The following is a 21,680-nucleotide window of genomic DNA, read 5'->3' as shown; positions in this document are numbered from 1 at the left end:
ATGATAAAGTAACAGAGATGCCTTGTTTAGAACTTCAGTATATCTGGAGATTAGTTTTTGTATACTACGGTTGTTTTTACTGAGTGAATAAGATAAACAGCTTCATTTGTTTAAGCAGTATTAAACACATGCTTTGTAACTATACATTATTATAATGTTTTATAAAACATATAGAGGACAATAGATCTTAATATATTTGCTTTTACGGTTTCTATAATTGGTGTTCTTATGTTTATTAATAGCAGTAATAAAGCTAATTATGATGTTCTTTAAGGGAAGTATAATGGAGAAGAAGACAATTCTAGAAGAAGTTCTTTTAAAGAAGTCACAACAGAAGAAAAAAATATCACCAATTAATTACAAGAAAAGATTGTTTGTTCTGACGAAAACAAACCTTTCTTATTATGCATATGGCAAAGGGGTAAGAAATATTTTTTTTAAGTAAACTGTGGTAAGATTTTCAGTGTCACCTTAGTTCTCTGGTTTTCTTCTGTGAAACTTGATTAGACATTATGTGTTAGAACAATAGGTGTACTTTTATGGGGTAGAATTATAGGGTTTCAAAACCTAGTTTCAATTCAGGAAAACATTTAGCCACCTGTTTAGGAGTGTCTCTACTCAGAACAACTCTTACAGTCATACTTAACATTAAACATCTGTTTGTGTCCTTCCAAAAAGAATTTAAGCAAGTAAATAACATTGCCATATGTTTACACATTGTCTCAAATAGAGATGTTTTCCTTGTTCAGGCTTCCCTTGGAAGTGATGTAAATAACTGACTTCAGAAGTTAGTTTTATGATGCATAATTAGTTCAGAATCTCATCCGTTGGCTGTGCAAAGCAGATGGTTAAGCTACCCTTGTTTCCTGAGGATTGACTGTATATCTCAAAAGGATAGCTTTTCACTCAGAAGATCTCCCATCAGGAATGCAAATACATGTCCCAGACAACTTATTTTTCTTTCTTTTTGTACATTTGGACTCCTCCTGTGAGTTACATCCTGTTTCAAAACTTCAGGGAAGCTCAGTGAGAAGCAGCTCCACTGCCTTCACAAAATTACAAGTGTCACAGGCTTCCCCACTGCCTTCACAAAATTACAAGTGTCACAGTTAGGCTTCTCCTTTGTACTTAAGGTATTTTCCCCTTAATTCCTCCTTCCCCTTTTCCTCCTGGTCCCCTCTCCTGTCCAGTACTCCTGCAGCAGCAGCAGATGCTTTCCCAGATGTAGGGCTGTGTTCTGTGACTTATAAAGGAACTTGATCAATATATTAGACGGAGGCAGTGTACCAAGGAGGCTTTTTATTACCTTTCTCTTAAAATTTAACAAACCTGAAATTATGGCTTATACATCTTGAAACATGAAGTTGTACAGTCTCTTCCAACAAGAATACTGTTGTGTTTTTTCTTTCTCAGAAAAAAGGGAAAAAAAAGGGGTCAATCGAGATTGAGAAAATCCGGTGTGTTGAGACAGTGAATCTTGAGGAAGCAACACCTCCCGCAAGACAATATCCATTTCAGGTTAGCCATGAAATCTGTTTCACTTACATTTTGTGTGAAATATGCCAGTCATTCTAAGACTACACTTAGTGTTCCTGTCCTCAGTGGTGATACCTGGTATTGCTGAGTGTTACTGATATTTACAGCAAACAGAAAATCAATCCCTATTACTGAAGCTGTGACTTGGCTGAAATATATTTCATCAATTGTGTTAGAATTCAGATAACGTCTTGTTTCTTTTATGTTCAAAGTTCTATTATCTGGACTTTATATATCAATACACTGTATGATTTTCACTTGTTTTAAAGTAGAATTAAGCACTTAAAATTATTATTTTAATTCTCCCTGTGTCTTTCTACGTTTTTTAATATTATTCTTTTTGCCTCGATACCAAGTGCAGGATCTGACCCTTGAATGCCCAATTACCATTCAAATATGCCACAGTCAGGAAATCCAAGGCTGAGCCTTGTATCTGAAGATGAAGCTGCACAAAGAATTATGCATGTTCAGGAATGAAATAAGAAAACTGTAACTTAACATTTGCTTCCTTTCCTCTTTTACAATTGCCTAGCTCAGGTTCCTGCTATAGCCTTCATCAATCTCAATTCAATGGGCAGTGGGACATGCACATGTGAGAAGTGTCCACAGAAACCCTTCTGGAGTGCAGCTGCCAAACAGCATATCTGCAAGCATCAGGACGTTGCAGTCAATACAGGCTTGCTGAATAGTGTGCTAATTCATGACCCTGCAGTGTTTGCCATGCCCAAGAGCAACCTCACAAGAGACATTTAGCATTTCTCTGCCTTTTTGATCCTAGGTGTCATTCCGGTCTTCATTTCCCTTCTCCCTCCCCCAGTTGTGGCACTGAATGGCACAATTCTGTTACATTAGTGTATTTATGTCAGGAGTGCATAACATGGTTGATTGGAGTAAGGGTATATGCTACAGTCGCAGGGTGGGAGCCTCTGTTCTTGGAAACAGTATCTTTAAAGAGGACTAGAGGAAGTTGCACCAGGGGAGGTTTAGATTAGATATTAGGAAAATTTCTTTACTGAAAGTGTAGTCAGGCTGCCCAGTGAGCTGGTTGAATCACCACCCCAGGAGGTATTAAAATAAGTGTAGACGTGGCACTTCAGGACATGCTCTGGTGAGCAGGGTGTTCTTTGGTTTTGTTGTGGGTTTCTTCTGGTTTATTGTTGTTTTTTCAGGGGTTGATGGTTGGACTTTGGGATCTGTCTTTTCCAACCATGATGATTCTGTGATTCTGTGATCCTTTGACTTTGGGATCATGATAGCTGAACGTAAATTCCCAGTGCAATGCTGTGGCTAAAGAGGCATCCTTGAACATAGAAGCAGACACATACTCAGTAAAAGCACTCAATATGTTTCGACATTCATGTGGTCACCAGGACAATATGGATGTGGTGACTGCATGTGAAGAAAGATGTGGTAAACTGATGAGGAGTCAAAGGAGAGACTTGACAATGAGTAATAGATTGCATGGATTACATGTTAAAGAGAAAATCTCACAGGTCTCCATCATTTAAGTAAGTAAAGAGGGAGTAAATTGATCAGTCATGTATACTTGCCAGTGGGAATAAGCCTTTGATAGCAACAGCTCTTCAGTCAAACAAACAAAAGCAGCAAAGTGGCATTTGAAATTCAGAGCAGATCCCTGAAAAGCAATGTACACAAGGGAAATTAAACCCTGACTTAACACACAGTCAGCCCACTTCTAAATATGATCCAAAAAGCCAAGCAGGTGTAAGTAGCTATTAGACAGTCAGGAAATAAAGCTAACAGAAGATAGGCTGAAAACAAGCAAAAGCAGCTGATTGTTCATCATGTGTAGCTAAGCTGTAGGAGTGCTTACTGCAGGATGTTGTAGATACTAGTTTTTTCAATAAAAAAATCAATTGAACACATTCACAAAAGAAAAATACCTCTCAAAGAGTTTTAAGCATAAACACATCACCTTTGGATCAGGACTCCCTGATCATTGTACAGCTGCTCTGAAGGTACACTCTGCCTCAGTATTTCTTACTGGATGCTGTGAGAGACAAGTTCCTGGCCTCATTGAGCCTTGTGTAACACAAACCAGAAGCTGAAAGATGACTCTGGAAAACCTGAAGTGCAAAGAAAGAGTTTACATGACAGCTATAAAGCTGTTTGTACATAGAAAATGGGAATATCAAGAAGCAGTTGATGTTGCCTCTTGTTCCTGCAACTGTGCCTTATCTTTTTTTAAGGTAACTTTTCGTATTTGTATTTATATTTAAATGAAGTATACAGCTATTGTGTGTTTTTATGAAATGGCAATAAGTAACCTCTGAGAAACATTACTAAGTTGCAGGAGTTTGATGTGGGTCCACAAAGGCTATTCTTTTTGTTCCCATTTCCTTCTTTTCCTTCCTGAGGAATAAGAAGCTGTCAGGCCATAAACTCTCACCATGCTGGCTTTCCCAACCTCTTCCAGATTGTCTACAAGGGTGGACTTCTCTATGTCTATGCCAGTAATGAAGAGAGCCGGGAGCAGTGGCTTGCAGCTTTGCATAAAGGTAACACTTTTCCTTTGTGTACCGGAAGATTCAAATAAGATGAGGAGAGATAGGAAAATATTCCTGCCTCATTGTTTTGTGCTACTCTTTGTCACCCGTTTTTACTGTCCTTCATGCTTCAGTTCCAACTGAAATGGTGAAAATGCATGGTATTTTCAATAAATTATTAGAAATCTCAAAGGCTGAAGGTTTCAGTGAAAAATAAGCCAAAATACAGCTTTTTATTATTACTTTCCATAGGCAATTTTTAATCTTCCTATGTTCAGTATTTACTGATGGAAATTAATAGAGGCTTCCCTGCACAGCTGCCATTTTGACAACTAGCACTGCCAGTGCTTTTTCCTTTGTATTTTCCCACTTTTTTCAAGGAAATTTCTGTTTTTTTCAACGCAGCAAAATTAGGGTCAAGGAAAAAGTATGTTGTAAGCAGAAAACTTTGTCCCTGTGTAATCCAGTGAAGGTAACAACTTCACATTTGAATGGGCAGCCCTCACACCTGCTGGCCTTTGTAGGAACAAAAATAGGCAATCTACAGTGTGCTGCAAATATCCTCCCTAGTTTTACTTGTAAACCTGTGTATGAGCTACCTTTCTGTTTGTGACTCCTTTTGCATTCACAAAAATGAGAGTACATCCATTAATTTAGGGAAGTTAAGAAGAATGCAGACCAGAAGCTTTCGTCACACTATACTGAGCCTTCTAGAAACCAACATTTTCAGTAAGATTTTTTAAAACAAGATTTGTGAAGAGTCAGGTTGCATAAGTGATGTATCTTGTAATGCTCATTAGAGAAATAACAGAACAAGTATTTGATTGCCTTTTAAAAAGTATATAAAAAGTGCTTGTCACAAAAGGGGGTTCTGATCCTTGCACAGCTTTCTCTTGTGTTCGGCATCTTGGATGTACACAGCACAATTAAAAACCTGTCCTGATACAACCAGTTTTTAAAGTCTCACTCTATGCCTTCTACATTTCTTCTAGATGCCTTTTGAAACCAAAACTGCAATTACACCTTACAGAACTAATGCGTCACTACCATAGTGATACTACCAATGCTATTTTTCTAGGGTAAAGCAGAGCTTCAGATACAAAAGAAATATTTCTGTTATTGTGGTCCCCTTTGATGTGCTTAAATAGGAATTGTATTTTAACAGATAAATTTTGGTTGTACTTGTCCTATGATGTATCGAGTATCAGTGAATACAATATTCTTAGAATTGGAAGTTTTAGGAAAATACTCAACGTGTTTTGACGTATGAAAAAGTTTTACTTGAATTAGTTTTAGTATCGATACTTAAACTTTTATAAGATCTATGAATTTGAATTATAGTTGTTGGATCCTGTTTTGGCTTTGGGTATTTCATTGGCTGGTACTGTATCTCCTTGACACTAGGGTTTCTTTCTCAAATAAAAAAGTAGCTAGGGGGAAAGGATTTCAGACTTGAGTTTACATAGAGGAATATATCATAGAAATTAAAATATGAGCAGGATATCTGGTTTGAACTCTAAGTAAGTCAGTAACCACTCTGTGGTCCCATGGTTTAGGACAGCAGACTCTGTTGATCTTTAGGGATATTGTCATTTTGCAGCTTGTCATGTTCTCTTTGGTTGCTTTGTGCTTTCCAGAAATTAAAGACAATTCTGATTTGCTAAACAAGTACCATGAAGGATTCTTCACCAATGGGAAGTTTCTCTGTTGCAACCAGACCTGTAAAGCAGCCCCTGGATGTACAATTTGGGATAAATGTAATATTTTTTTTTATTTGGTTGCTTAGTCTTATTGATGCTTTTCACAGTGTTGCCAAATCACATGGACATTTGAAGTAGTGCAATCCACAAAAAAGCTAATCTACTTATACCTTTTCATATATGTTCTAAGCTCCTTTTAAGATCAGAGATACTATACTTTGTAGATTATACTTTAACTGAATTATTTCTGCTGTGTTTGATTAAAAAAAATTAGTGACTTTTTAACCTACAAAATAAACCAGATGTAATTCTTTGTGTCCTTATTTTTAAGATCTCCAGTTAAATTGTGGTATTTAACAGTTGGACGAGTTGATCTCAAAGGTCTTTTCCAACAAAAATTATCCCAAGATTCTATGATCACGATGTAAGATCCTTCTAGTGATTACTTCCCTCATGTCTGTGTACATACTTCACAGTGAAATGCAACATTTGGGAGAGGGAACAAAAATTAATGAGTATTTGGGATTCGACCTTTTAAGGCCTTATTATTTGGAATTATAAAACACGTTTAGATTCACTGATTTCAATCACGATCAAACCTTGGTCATAAGTATTTACAGTCATAATCTAAAAGTATGAACCTAAAATTGAAAGCTAAATCAAAACATGCAGGTGTGAGGAACCTGATTTAGATCTTTGAAACTGCCTGTAACAGATATCGCCTTTTGAAAATTTGAATTAATTATATAGGCTTATCAACTATTGATACAGGTTTCACTCTTATGGAACACTAAATTACATAAAGAGTTGTCAGTCAATTTGTAAGAGTAATTTGAATAGCTTCATCTAGCTTCAAAACCACTTGTTACAAAAGCAAATAACACCAGTCCTTTGCAAGGACAAGGAAATACCTCGTTATTAGTCATGGATAACTTAGTCAAGAGAAGAATTAAAAAGAAAGCTTTTGTATATTAAATGCATCATTTATGTTTGAGCTAAAAATGCATGCAGGATAATGTGGTGTATCTACTCTAAGTTTGCTCCTAATTAAGCTCCTGAGGTTGCTAACAGAGACGTGCAGAGCACAGGGAGACTGTCTGTGCAATGGTGACTCCAGACAGCCTCAGGCTTGTAAATAACGTGTCACTGAAAGCAGAAACAAACCAATCAACCAACCAAACAAACAAACAAACAGGGAAAATCAGAGAGATAAATGCAACCACAAATTTCCCTGAAATTGTGTTTTGGTATAGATTAAAACAATGGATAGTGGGTTTTTAAAAGATATTGAGATGGTGCTTGAATTAAGAGAAGGTTGGAAAAAACAGCTAAAGCTTGTAGATACCTCAGGGAAGTGAAGTGTCAGCTGTCATGATGCTGTTGCTGTATAGATCTGCTAATGAGAGAACCTTGAGAGATAAAGTGTTCATGTTTTTTCTCTTTAATTCTCCCTCTCTTCTAGATGTGACTCTGTGTTGTACAACTGGGTTTGTGAAACCACTGCCTCTGGTTCCTCAGACACTGGTAGGTGAAAACATTTGAGTATCTGGCTACAAGGAAAGAAGTAGCAGCCAGCTGGTAGAGAGGACTGTGAGATGGGATGGAGAAATACAAACAGCCACTCACTAGAGGCTGTTGTAGACCTCTAATCTGCCATGCAGCTCCAGGGAAGGACTTTGGAAGGACTTCCCTCCTCGTAGGGAAGGACTTTGAAAGACTGCACCTCGAGCACTGTGTGCAGTTTTGGGCACTGCAGTATAGGAAGGACATTGAGGTGCTGGAGAGGGTGCAGAGAAGGGCAACGAGGCTGATTAGGGGTCTGGAGAACAAGTCTTATAAGGAGTAGCTTGGGGAGCTGGAGCTGTTCAGCCTGGAGAAGCAGAGGCTAAGGGGAGACCTCATTGCTCTCTACAACTACCTGAGAGGAGGTTGTAGTGAGGTGGGTGTTGGCCTCTTCTCCCCAGTGCGTAGCAATAGGACAAGAAGAAATGGGGTCAAGTTGTGCCAGGAGAAGTTCATATTGGATATTAGGAAAAAATTCTTCACAGGAAGAGTGGTGAGGCATTTGAACAGGCTGCCCAGGGAGATGATGGAGGCAACATCCCTGGAGGTGTTCAAAAAACAGGTGGAGGTGTTGTTTCAGGAGATGGTTTAGTGGTTAGGGGATGTAGGGTGGACGGTTGGAATTTATGATCTTGAAGATCTTTTCCAACTTTGATGAGTCTATGTTTCTATGACTCATCTCTCTCCTGCATATGGCAAAGTGGTTAAGTCTCAGCCATGTTCAGTCACTTTAACATGCTGGTCCTAGTAGTGGCTACAGCTCTTTTAACAATGTCTTTTACTTTATACAGTTCATTCTAGTGTGATTAGGGGATGCCATCAAAATTAGCTCTCTAGTTTGCAGGAAGTCCCCATTCCTAGATATACTAAGAATTCCACCAGATAAAAAGGTGCTCATAGCACTGGAGAAAGCATTGCAACTAAGGATGTGAACAAATATACCTGCTTTGTGTGAGTGAGAAATGGTGGATGAATTGCATTTATATCAGGCAAATCCTAAGATACGCGTTCCTCGGAGGTTAAGTCGGGAGTACAGATGCCTGTCTAGGAAGGTCTGTTTGGTTCAACTTTACAGAGGCAGCCTCTGGGTTGATGAATTGGGAAGTGCACCTGAGCCCTTTATGTGCACCTGAGATCTTTATGCCTAAATATTTATATCAGACAGAAACCCAGGAGTGTGGTATCCCCCAAGCACCCACTGGACCTTGTCACCCATCTGAGAAAGGCAGGCTTTCACAGACCCAAAGAGGCAAACAGGAAACCTGGATACAAAAAGTACTACTTGTGCTTTATTCAGCCTGAGTCCCCTAACACAGCAGTTGCTTGATGAAGTTCAGCAGTTGACAGGGTAAAGAACAGGAGCAAACTGGAAGATATGCTTCTATGCTTATTTCCTCATCTATCTCCTTCTGTACGAATACAAGGGCAACAGTCCTATCTTCGACTTTAATTTTACTGCCCAGCTTAATTATTGTGGTTTGTAGGTGGGAAGGAGACAACATTGACAGAAGAATAGAAGAGACTAGTGTGGCTTAAGTTATGATGTTTTTATCTCTTAAACAAAAGGACTAACAGTATGATCTCAGTGTGTATTCACACAGCCTCCTCAAAATTAAACCAAATTGATTTTCAAATCATGAAACATGTATTACCTGCTTTATTTTATTTATCTTCTGTATCTTTAGAATACAGTCTGGGTCTATTTCCTAGCTTCTCTCTGTTAATCAGAAAGCAACTTAAAGAAAACATAACAAAAGTTGGAATTTTTATGTGTGCAGTGGACATGAACAGCCAGGGCTTTGAGAAACACAAATATTATCAAGAGACGGAAGATAAAATCAGAAGAGCTGTAAGAGAGAGCCTTAAGAAAGAAAAAGAAGAAAGAGAAAAAAAAAAAAAAAAAAAAGAAGAAGAAAAAGAAAGAAAAAAATGGTTTAGAAAGAAGCTGTGAACAAAGAAGTTTTTGACATATTTTTTTCTGACAATGAGAGTTGAAAGTTATACCATTGTGAACACACAGCAACATAGCTTGTTTTGAATACCATGGTCTGCTCTGCCTGGCTTCCATCAGGATATGCTTTGTCTATCTGGAGAGATCATCAGTCATGCAAATCTACTGCTAGACATGTTGGTTTCTGCTGGGCCTTTATGATTTATTTTTATTATCTGCTTGAGTTCAGAGAGGATATTTTGAAAGGGAAATTTAAGAAGCAGGAACATGACATTTTTCAGCTGGATACTTCTAAAACGGTTTCAGTAAATGCAGATATAATAACTACCACATCTGGCTGGAACTTCATTTTCCCAAGGCATGTGATATAACCAGGTTAAGAAAGCTAATACCGACTTCTCATGGTGAGGAACAGTCCTTATGCAATCACAGAGCTGCTCCTATAAGTTCACAGCACATTTTTACTTTGCCTTCTCATCTCTTCAGTTTGATCATCAGAGGTGCCACTGTACCTTCTGCATTCCTTACACCTGCCTCTCAGTTCATGTCCCTCTCCTATCCAGCCTCTGCAAGTCTTGCTTCCTTGTCTTCTTCCCAAAGGACCATTATTTATTCATGTAGGCAAAACTGACCAGAGGCATTGCATTTTGCATGAAGCATGATGCTTACATCCTGCATGCTTGATGTCTCTGTCCATTTCATTAGTTCAGCATTATACCTCTACTCTCCCACAGAGGGACTGACTCCTAAAGAGTGATGCCATTACAAGGAGTAATGGGCACTGAGATCCCTTAATGGGAACCAGTGGGCACTTCCCCTGTGCTTAATAACAGCAGGAAGCAGGAGGTTCCTCTCTGAGAAACACTTTCACTTCTACTGCTGCCTGCCATACATTGTCTTTGCAATGGAAATGGTCGATGCACGTCTGACCAATATTGCAGTAGGTCACATGTACTCCACTAAGTTCACACACATATCTTCTGATGAATATGTATTGGACAAGTTTGATGGAAGCTGAGGTGATACAGCCCATACTTCCAGCTGTGAAGAGAGGTACAGTTCTGCAGGTAGTAACCACTCCCCACATTGCAGCTGAATCTTACACTGTCACCTACTCTGGATGACAGAGTCAGACTTATTGATATGAAAACCACAATAATATCACTGCCATCACAGAGGAAACACAGATCCATGCAGTTACTGTTAGGAAATGCCCTGGAGCTTTCAGTGCTGGAAATTTAAAGCTGTGTATATGGACACAAATCATGACATTAATCTGCACCAAGTTACAGATGAGGCCCATCCAGAATATTGCAACAGACCTGATGTGCTCATCTTTGGCTGACTCTTTTCCATGGCAGTTTGGACAAAGATAAACTAATTTCTGTCATAATAATTCTTTATATCATTTAGTCTTGCCAGTGCTTTACAATTTCTTCTGTTCACACAAGAAGATGAAAACTCCATCACAGGATGACCCACTGATCATTTCAGAAGCAAAACACAGGAAATCCAAAAATCTCCAAACATTACCAAGGCCAAATGTCAGAGGTGCACATCAACTCATAAACACATTTACTGACTATCAGCTGGCTGTAACTTTGCTAAATGATTCAAAGATAAAACAGTTTAATGTTTGTATTATAATTTCTCTATGAGTAGGCAACTTCAGCTGGGTGATTATTCCACAAGGGAAACAGGCAGTCGAGTCTGCCTAACAGAGGCCCTCAAGCTATTAGTTAATTTCAACCAAAGTCAGATATGACTGACAGGAGCCATCCTTACCAAGTTCAAGTAGTAGTTCTTGATGAGTAACAGACCTCCTTCTAGTCAAATGAAGAGGATTTGCTGTGAGGGATACCTCTTTAAATAATGAGTATCTCCAATACAGCTCAGTGAGATCAGATTGAGACTTTGTGTGTTTGCAGGAAGTGATCTTGTGTGTGTTCTGGTTCAGTGGACTCAATCAGGCACTCAATTGGCTCTTTGATTTCTCCTTGTTTAAATTAAGCAAAGAAATGTCAGTAAAGAGAAAACAAGCAAACATACAATGTCATGGTCACTTGGAATTGATTTAAAGGAATCACAACCTGCTTCAAGACACTTGGCATTCTTCCCTGGCATTGCAGTACAGTGGTGGCATTTGGAAGCCTTAAGTCTTTCTTATTTTTGCTCATCTGTTGCTGTTGGTGTTTTAAGTGTAGTTTTCTCTGTTTTTAAGAATCGTGATGTCTGGTTTTTCTCAGTTATGACATTTCCCTGATTTTTAAAGTGCGTTTCAGTGTCTTAATTTTAGATCGTCTTTTGCATGATTTGACCAATACCACCTAATTTTAATGCCAGGCCTCTCATCCATGTCATTTGTGAAGACCTCCTCAACAAGCAGTGATGAGAGGTAGACACTTCTGTAGGATGACACGTTTCACATGAAGACACAGGTCAAAGCTAGGTAAAATGAATCCCATAGTTAAGTAGCTACACCTGTTTAACTCTGCACAGGGAAAGTTAGACACAAATGAGTGAGATTCCTTACACCCAGCATGCTTAACAGAGAAACATCAATGCAACATCTTAAAAAAATATAAAAATAAGAGGGAACTATTTGGAATTAGCATAGTTTTTTCCTTTCAGTGATCTGTAGTAACAAAGATTAATTCCTGTTGTGCGTCATGGTGACATTATCATGGAACTTGCTTCTGTTCTCACCTGTCTTACAGATATGGACAACAGTAACTGGGCTGTGCTTCTAAATGGATAAGAAAGATGTTGCTCTTCTTAGCTTTGATTAATTTGCCTGATATCATTATACATGTTGAAGATATAAGTGATCATGTACATGCCATGCTATTTCTTACTGTACCCTTTGCTGCATATCCTAATTTTATTTTCTCTGCCTTCAAAAGAGGAAGCAGAGAAGCTTGCCTCAGGTGCTGTCACCAGACAAGTCAGCCTGGAATATGGCTGTAGCCCAATGCAACTATGAACCTGAAGGAAATTCAGCCATCCGGCTTGTCAGAAGCCATAAATACTATGTAGTGCAAGAGGGAGACTCTGACTGTTGGAAAGTACAGGATTTGGAAGGGTGAGTATGACCTGCAGAAGACTTTTTTCTATGTCCCATGGTCTTCCACTGATCTCATCTTCACAGGCAACAATGCAAGCTGTGCTGTTACCTTTCAGGATCTATGTCAGAAGAACCTTAGTAGCTTTCAAACATTGCTCTAGAAGCCTCATTGTCTTCTGTACAACTCCATTTTCATTACCACTCTTGGCTGCCAGGTAGGGTAAGATTTACAACAGTCACTGCCTACTATACTAGCTCAGAACAGTATCTCGTGGCCTTGATTTTTGTATGTGCCTGAAGAAGAGCTTGTTACACAGAAGCTATCAATTTCTTTTCCCAAATATTTAGCTTAAGTGAAGAAAAAGATAAAAAAAACTCCTGAAAAATGCTGCCTCTCTCCTATGCACATCATTGTTATTACAATTACTAATGCACCCCTCCTATGAAGACAGGCTGAGAGAGTTGGAGCAGTTCAGCTTGAAGAGGAGAAGGCTCCAAGAGGAGTTCATAGTGACTTTCCAGTACCTGAAGGGGCTACAGGAAAGCTGCGGAGGGGTTTTTTACAAGGGCATGTAATGATAGGGTGAGAAGGAATTACTTTAAGCTGGAAGAGGGTAGATTTAGGTTAGACATTAGGAAGAAAATCTTTGCTGTGAGAGTGGTGAGATGCTGGCACAGGTTGCCTGGAGAGATGGTGGATGCCCCATCCCTGGAAGTGCTCAAGGCGAGGTTGGCTGGGGCTTCAAGGAACCTGGCCTAATGGAAGGTGCCCCTGCCCATGCAAGGGAGTTGGAACTAGTCGATCTTTTAGGTCCCTTCCAACCCAAACCAGTCTGTGATTCTATTAAAATAGCAGTGACAACACAGGACACCAATAAAAACTACTAAGGCATGAATTGCTTAACACTTCAGTCTCTCCCCAGCTTTAGTAATACTATTCTACAAAGATAGAGCATCCTTATCCTGCACAGGCTTTAATTATGGTCTTTGAGGTTCACAAGTGGAAGAATCCTCTTCAGCAACTGAAAATAAAGTATCTTTTCATTAATATCCAGCTGGGGCAGAAAAAAGCATCTCTTCCCAAGTTATTAAATGAAAAACAACTTAGGAGTGCACTGGAGACAAAAGCAACACAACAAACAGGAGCTGCTTGGAAGAGATAAGATTCCTTGTCTGTCTCATGATGGACAGTAGCTGAGTTTGATTTTATGTACTTGACAGAAATGTGAAAATGCAGAATTTTTTGAGCTAAGGGATGCCCAAAGTGGTTTGGAACAGAATTAAATTCCTTGATTCACTCATAATTCACTAGTTAAGTTTACAGCTGCAAAAAAACCCAACAAAAAACCTTAACTCAAGGGAAAGTGTCTGCACTTTATAACTCACAGGATTGGCATATGGTTCTGGATGAGGAAAGCAACACACAAGCCCAGCAACTCAAAGGCAATAATAAATTAGTAAGCTGAGATAAGCTCTTGAATGTTTTCATTGGACTGTTTATGGCTATTTGGACTCAATGATCTTCAGAGGACCCTTCCAAGCCCTAACATTCTGTAAAAGCTCATGGTACAGGCAGCTCTGCTAATAGAGCCTGTGTAGAGGGCTCTGAGATGAATGAAGGAACAGACGGAGACCAAGAGAAAGGGGAGACATTTAGAGTTTTTTTCTTTCCCTTTAGAAACTGAGACTTTGGCATTATTGATTCTGTAGGGACAAGTCACAGTTACATCATAACAAAATCTCTACGTTTCGCTTGAAAAATATTAAGATCTTTTTTTTTTTAATGTAGCAGGAAAAAACATCAGGAATTTTTCATCTGTTTCCATGCAGTCTCTTACTCTACTGAGATCTGTGTTAAAGAAAGTCTTCCTTTCTGTGCCCATCTGTTTTCAAATATACAGTTTACTCCCTCTATTTATTTTTCTGATGGGTACAACATCCAGCACAGTCCCTTATAAATACCAATGCCTGTTGCTCCCATAACTTAGGTCCATCATGCCATGATGCCAGCTGCTTTAAGTGGTAGCACAGCAGCCCATATTCACTTAGCTTATCTTCTCAATTACATCTGGCATTGAGTCGGGAAGAGTTCTGAGCCTATCTAGTGACTTTCTGTGTTCAACCTGGCATATTCTGCTAGTTCCCATTAGTCACTGGAATCCTCCATCACAGCAACTGAGATAGCATGTGATGAAATTGTTGAGCAGCTGCTCCAACCTTCCACATGAGGAAGAAGACATTTCAACAACTAGCAAAAAGAATACTTCACTGAAATGCAATTTTCCAGAATAAATTACTACTATATTTTTCTACCTGGTAAGTAAAAGCAGTTATGTTTTAACCATGAGCATTTTTGTTAGTGACATTCTAAAAAGTGACTGTCTGATTAATCCCTTTTCCTATTTTAAGTGACCAAATTTAAGATGCAGTCATGTATGATAGCTAAGCTGTGAACTGTTTATTTTGCAGGAATGAAGGTTTCGTACCGAGCACTTACTTGAAAAAGTTATCTCTGAATGATGATGAGCCAAGGTGAATCAATATGCAGCTGTCCACTGCTTAAGTGTTTTCCTCACCCATTCTAGTAAAGATTAGGCAATAATTCTAGAATATTTTTCTTTTAAATAACTCTCTGAGTACTAAGCATAAAGTTTCCTGAAAGGTATAGAAACAGATACAATTTGTCTTCTTGATTCATACATTCATGCAAAAAACATCAGTTGAAAATCCTGGTTTCATTTAAATCAATGGGGGTTTTGCCACTGACTTCAGTGATGCTGGGATTTCAATCTTTGTACTGTTATTTCAGCATTAAATCAGCCTTGCGATCACTCTCGTGCCTTTGTATTTACATGAATAGTTCTGCACAGGGCAAAGGGAATCCAGGTCTGCCAAAGTGAGACATCACACCCATCTTTGTCCTTTTCAGTAAGGATGGCATGACATAAGCATTAAAAGTATGCCTAAGTATTTGAACAAAAATCTGAAACATAGAAGATTGTCTCATAGTAAACCATACTAGACAAGATTCAGAGGTTTCCTTTAAAACAAACTCTACTCTTACAGTATCTTGTAAAAGGCAGCATAAATAAGAATAATTATTCCTGCACAAGAGCTTGCTTTAAAGGTGTCTATTTCTTCCACATGAACACCTTCTGTTGTCTGTTATGCTACAAACATTTATTTGAGAAGTCGAGGGTTGTGCAGTTTTGGAAATCTTCCACGTAAATTTTGAAAAAGTAGATGAAATCTCTTCATGAAGTCACTGGAGGAATGTGTAGTTTCATTACCTATCACAGCATGTACAGAGAATATTTGGCTTTTCAACACAGGGAAGGGGAAAAGCTCTGTAAGTCATTAAAAAATCCAGACAATTAAGTATGTCTCAACTTCTTGCAATATTCACCTTAGACCATGATATAACTACTCAAAAATACATATGATATTACTTTAAACCCAAGGAAGATATCTTACACAATTTCAGCATTTTCTTTTCCTTTGCAGTGAAAACTCCAATGTCACTGAACAGGCTTTGGCAGAAGAGCAGAGTATTGCAAAGTATGAGTGAGTATACAGAATATGTCTTCAGGAGAACCAAGAGATTCTTTGAGTAGAGATTGGCTTTCCACTTTACTTGTCTACTATACCCAGAGCAGTGGTATCCTACATATGGCTGTTGTAATACTCATAACAATTATAGATATATAATCAGCACTTAGACTTCCAAAGGCACAAATATATTTGCTTCCAGACAAAAAAAAAACAAAAACATTTAGGCAAATCAGTCTGGTAATCCAATCAAGAGATGCTAGCAATCAGATAAGGGGTAATAACTTTAAACTGGACAAGAGTAGATTCAGGTTAAACATCAGGAAGAATTTCTTCCCTGTGAGGGAGGTGAGACACTGGCACAGATTGTCCAGGGAAGCTGTGGCTGCCCCTCCCTGGCAATGTTCAAGGCCATGTTGGATGGGGCTTGGAGCAACCTGATCTAGTGGGAGGTGTCTCTGCCCATGTGGGCATGGGGTTTGGAACTAAATAATCTTGAAGGTCTCTTCCAACTCAAACCATTCTGTGATTTGATGACAAAAGTAAAATGTTATTAAAAACAGATTCATGGAGGTCCCTGAACTGACCTGGCATACCATGTTGGTTTTTTTTCCTCCATTTAGGATCTCCCAGTTTACTTAATCCTTAAATATTATGACAACCAGAAGGTTCAAGATCAGAGGATAATTATGCACTTCCTAACTTTTAGGGAGACAGCTATGTCATGACCTGCAGGAGACAGAGCAAACTACTTCTGGCAGAGCATTAGAGCACCAGGATTCTCCTCTAAGGTTTTGCTATAAAAAGTCAGTCACTGAGTAGGCACAGATATTTCAGGAGTCCCACTAGATGGATGAGAGGAAGCAGATGGGAACTAGTGGTTTCCCTTTTATCTCATGGCCTAAATTCACACATGCAGGAGAAGTCACAAGTCTACTCTCTGGCTTTTAAAAGCAGTTTTGAAAATATTTTGAATGCTTCTTGTTTTTCATGTCTGCTATGCCCTTATCAGAAATTAGCCTGTAAATAATAAGCCAAATATTTCTCTTTGCAGTTGGTATGCTAGTAATACTTCCCGTGCCCAGTGTGAGCAGCTCCTTCGTCAGAAGGTCCTACATATCCTTTATTGTTTGCATATGAGCAACCATGGAAATGTTTCTGGCTGTTGTCTTTGCTATGCTGTGTAGCTAGAGGATGCTGATGCTCTTCAAATACTGTAATATTGCAGAGTGCTAGAAACTCATGTTAACTTGGTATCGATAAAGAGATCTCAAAAAATGCCTGGATGCACTAATGACTTTTCTACACAAATGAACAAATGATGGACCTCTAAAATACACTTGGAACTAAGCCACACTGAGTGCATTTCCCCTCAAAGCTCTGCTTCCTGCTTTTACCTCTAGCCCTTTATTGTTTGCTCCAGTGTGGCTCTTTCCACAGGTCAGTCTAGAGGAATCCACTATGATGGTTTTAATATACACCATTTTGTAAAAGAAGTTCACCCTGACAAACAAACAAACCTGAGCAAACTCAGTGCTATGCCCACTGAGGATTGGCTGGATGTGGCTGATGAGGAGCAAGGATGAAGAGCACCAGAGGACTAGTCAGAGACACAAGTCTTTGCAGCAGACAGCTGCAGAAGGACTTGTCCATGTAGCTTTCTGGAGGAGAACCAGGCTCAGCCATGCTCTGCACTTGAGTGTTGTGCAAACAAGTTTTCCTCTTGTGGTCTGCTGCTTTTGCACAGCTAGTCTGGTTGATACTCAGCCACTTACAAATCTGATATGACCTGACCCTTTGGGAACCTTGGTTCAGTGTCCTTTCCCTTAGATCTGCACCATGGGTTCAGGAATGAAATTCAACTGTGACAAATCACTGGAGAAAGGCAGTAATGTCCCATTCCCAAAAGGTGCTGGGTACTCCTGACAACAGTTACACTTAAGAGGTCATGAACATTCCTTTGAACTTCACAACAATGAACCTTGTCCTGCATGTGAGGTTCTAGAAGTCTTCTTTCCTCCCTGCAATAGCATTCCTAGAATGTTGGACGTGTTGTTGTTAAATGAACTCTGAATTTCCAGCCCATTATGGTAAACCATTAACAAAAATGAAAGTGGGTAGTGAAAGTTAGTACTGGAGTACCACATAAAGACTGAAAACAGTCCAAATATAATGATGCAGTGAAAATCTTTCCACTTAATCAGTAATTCAGAAATACTTTGACAACAGAAAATGCATCAGTCTAATACATTATGAAAAGAAACTGTGTTTGGTGGATAGAGCTCTTATGGGATGTATGGGACAATGTTTTGGTCTTATAATGTGTACTGCCTCTGGAGGGGACATGAGGAAGGAGATGGGGTTAATTAATAATTAATTTTGTCCTACTGTAATCCTTAAAGAAGGTCATATGAGTCACATATCCTTCTCTCCTTTGCAGACATTACAGTGTGAAAGCCTGAAGTTCATTGAAATTAATCCCAACCTCATTGTTCCTTGTAACATTTATTTGATTTTCCTTTAATTAGGGGAAAGAAGGTGCGTTTATGGTTCGTAAATCTACTCAAGCAGGGAAGTACACTGTGTCTGTGTTCAGCAAGGTTTCTGAGTGAGTATCTAAAGAACGTGTATTATTTCTATGAGTGTGCAATGGGCATGCTGTGTGGTGTGACTGACCAACAACAAAGTCTTTATGTTGTCTTAAAGGTGAACCTCAGGCACATTCAGGTCATATCATGTATTTGAATCCATACATGACAGTGGCTCCCTGAAAGGGTGCATGGAGGTCCAGAATTGTCTCATCTAAACATAGACATGTAACATGCACATAACCTAGGGGAATAGCAGTGTGTCAAGAATGAGAGACAGAGTGAAGGGAAGTGGGACAGGATTGGAAAGATGTACAAAATCAGTTGTAGAACCATCTCAAGGGCACTATATGAAGGTCTTTTGCTCTAGATTAGCTGTTGGGGGACAAGTACTAACCATCAGCCTACATTAGCATATGCAACAGAAGACTCCAATGATCTAGGAGCCCGTACTACATTGCCAGAAGGAGTGAAGGGAGGGAAAGGAGGCAAGTATAACAGTCTTCCAGGTGACGTCTACATATTTTGTTGCTTGGCTGGTTGGAGTGTTGCAGTTCGTTCCGCAGCTTACTCATGTTAACAGATGGGCTGGAAGGCGTTTTGCAAGGCTTTGACATGTACTGCACTTTGTGATATTTTTCAGAAGCAAAAAAGGAACAGTCAAACATTACCATGTGCACAAAACATCTGAGAGCAAATATTACCTTGCTGAAAGTTACTGTTTTGAATCAATTCCCAAGCTTATACACTACCATCAACACAACTCGGCCGGTAATCCTATATGTTCTTTCTACTTGATTGGTTTTGGCTTAGGCTTCTGGATTTCTCAGCATGATGATGAATCTCTTCCAATGCTGAATACTCTAAATATTGAAACATCTTTTGGGAGAGTTTGGTTAGAATTAACATATTCACAATAGAGCTGCTGTCCTTTGCTATGAAGTGCTTTTTGGGATTGTACTACCTCTTCTTGCTCGACTTCCGCTGGACGGAGCACAGAAAATGGTCAGTCTTGGGAAGTGATACAGCAGCTGCTGAATATTGAATATCTGCCATTACCTGGATGGCTGTAATATGACAGGGATAGGGAGGTATTAGTTTCCCTGTATTTACCTTGATTTCAAAAGACTCATGTATATATTGTCACCTTTAACAAGTTTTCTTTGCAGGTATGGTGACAAGGCTCCGACACGCAGTTTCTACACAAGTAAATAAAGTACCATCCACAGCTTCATTAGGATATGGTATGAAGATAACTCCTTTTTGAAACTGATGTCAGTCTTGGCCACCAAGAAAAGAATAACTAGAAAATTATAGCTCTTACTGCTTTCAAGCTTGCAGGAGATCACAGAATCTTTGCTTGCTGGCCATTTCTGCTTGTCCATTGAGGAGGCAATGAGAGAATTTGGGAAGGGTGTTTTTTCTGTCAATAGCACCTTCTGCATTTTCCAATTGTCCAGTGTAGCATTGAGACAGTAAGGTATCCTTTCCTGCAACTGTATCTAGTCTACATCCAGAGCAACATGAATGCAAAGGAATTTCATATCAACTTTTATGTTGTGCCTTTTTTAAAGCATTTTATGTCAGGTGTTATATCAACTGTGCAAGACCTTGCTACTTCCTTCCTGAGCACATCTGAGTCATGTTCATGTTTTGCCTTTACCACATTAGCTGGCAGGGTAATACTTGTTCACCAGTCTCCTACATGAAAATCTATCATAATTTGCTGCGTAAATCTTTCCCAAATCCATTTATAAGGCTTAAATCTAAGCAGTAGCAAGCAACCCTTGTAGGAAGTGTAATCTCCTTCCATAACTCACACATAAAGCTGAGATACAGGTATGTTGCTTCAGTGCTGCATGGTTCTGCAGCACTCCTGAGTAAAATTACAGCATTACAGGTAAGGGATATAATGTTTTAATTTTTCTGGGCTTTTTTTTTATTTGGCTGGGGTTTTTTCTAAAGTAATTTCTTTTATCCCCCTAGGAGTCTGGGAGATGAAGCGAGAAGAAATTGTCCTGTTGAGAGAGCTGGGTAGTGGTCAGTTTGGAATGGTGCATCTGGGAAAGTGGAAGGGACAATATGATGTGGCCATAAAGATGATCAAAGAGGGAGCAATGTCAGAAGATGAATTAATAGAAGAAGCTCAGACCATGATGTAAGCTCTGGCATTGCTTAATTATTTGGAAATAATGATCTCTGCAAGCATTAATCAGTAATGTATAGCACACACAGGAGAGATAATTTCTTCTTAAAAATAGAATTCAGTGTGTAGTACTTTAGGCACAAGCTACATAGGTAGCTATATAGGGTATTTTAAGTCTTATGAAAAGAACTTCACAAAGATTGATATGGCCATCTACAAAATTTTTAATGAACATCTCTTCCACAACTTCAGAGGTTTCATACATGTCACTTAAAACTCTGCTTCATTAGTATTTATATGGTAATAGGTAGAGAGCTGTTCCTGCCATCCTGCAAGTAGCAATGAGGGACAGATCAATAACTGAAAAATGCCAGAAATATGAACATGAGACTTGAAGTTTTAGGCTCTGACTCTGAAGATGATAGAATTTTCTCTGAAATTCCATGAGATGGTAAATGAAGCACACAAATACTTAATATAACTCATATTTTGAAGGAATGCATTATATTCCTCTCAGTTAACTGTCTGTTATGGTCAGAATTCTCAACATGAAAATTTTGCAGCAGGTTTTTAGTAGAAAACCGTAATGTCTAAGGTCTACCTGACCAACTCAGTTCTATTTTCTCCCACCAATAATGTTGTACTTTTGTCCTCCTTTTAGATTTTTACTATGGAGTTGCTTTTTCTTCAATACTCAGTTTCACAGTAATCATGAGGACACTCAGTTCTTCTTGAAAATGCATAATTGAAGTCTAAAATTGACTTGATACAGTTTACATTTTGTATATTTTATTTTTTTCTGCATTTTGTATTAATATTTAAAGAACAAAACTTACAGAAATGCACAATAATCTTAATTTAGTTTTTTATTGTTTTGGTTTTAACTTTTTCAGGAGACTTAATCATCCCAAACTTGTTAGACTGTATGGTGTATGCTCAAAATCATGTCCCATCTATCTAGTGACAGAATACATGCCTAATGGTTGTTTGCTTAACTACATAAGGAGTCATGGGAAGGAACTACAACCCCTTCAGCTTCTGGAAATATGTTATGATGTTTGTGATGCTATGGCATT

The 21,680-nt window shown here is 38.8% G+C and overlaps 1 protein-coding gene across 1 annotated transcript in view; it reads left to right on the top strand.

Moving 5' to 3' along the window:
- Positions 1–283: 283 nt before the first annotated feature.
- Positions 284–21,680, top strand: part of BMX (BMX non-receptor tyrosine kinase) — a 27,383-nt gene continuing 5,986 nt past the window's right edge. The window contains exons 1-14 of the mRNA XM_009993839.1: positions 284–421; positions 1,414–1,518; positions 3,974–4,055; positions 5,681–5,800; positions 7,206–7,267; positions 12,161–12,339; positions 14,791–14,853; positions 15,826–15,885; positions 16,925–16,979; positions 18,399–18,478; positions 19,102–19,229; positions 19,628–19,702; positions 20,445–20,616; positions 21,498–21,680. The exon at positions 21,498–21,680 is cut by the window's right edge and continues 31 nt beyond it. Of these exons, the coding sequence (XP_009992141.1) occupies positions 284–421; positions 1,414–1,518; positions 3,974–4,055; positions 5,681–5,800; positions 7,206–7,267; positions 12,161–12,339; positions 14,791–14,853; positions 15,826–15,885; positions 16,925–16,979; positions 18,399–18,478; positions 19,102–19,229; positions 19,628–19,702; positions 20,445–20,616; positions 21,498–21,680 (1,502 nt within the window). The remainder of the gene's footprint in view (positions 422–1,413; positions 1,519–3,973; positions 4,056–5,680; positions 5,801–7,205; positions 7,268–12,160; positions 12,340–14,790; positions 14,854–15,825; positions 15,886–16,924; positions 16,980–18,398; positions 18,479–19,101; positions 19,230–19,627; positions 19,703–20,444; positions 20,617–21,497) is intronic.

The sequence above is a fragment of the Chaetura pelagica genome, unplaced genomic scaffold (assembly GCF_000747805.2).
Source record: "Chaetura pelagica isolate M959 unplaced genomic scaffold, ChaPel_1.0 scaffold412, whole genome shotgun sequence".
NCBI classification, from domain to species: domain Eukaryota; kingdom Metazoa; phylum Chordata; class Aves; order Apodiformes; family Apodidae; genus Chaetura; species Chaetura pelagica.
The sequence above is the reverse complement of the archived record's forward strand: the minus strand, read 5'-3'. Positions and strand labels throughout refer to the sequence as shown.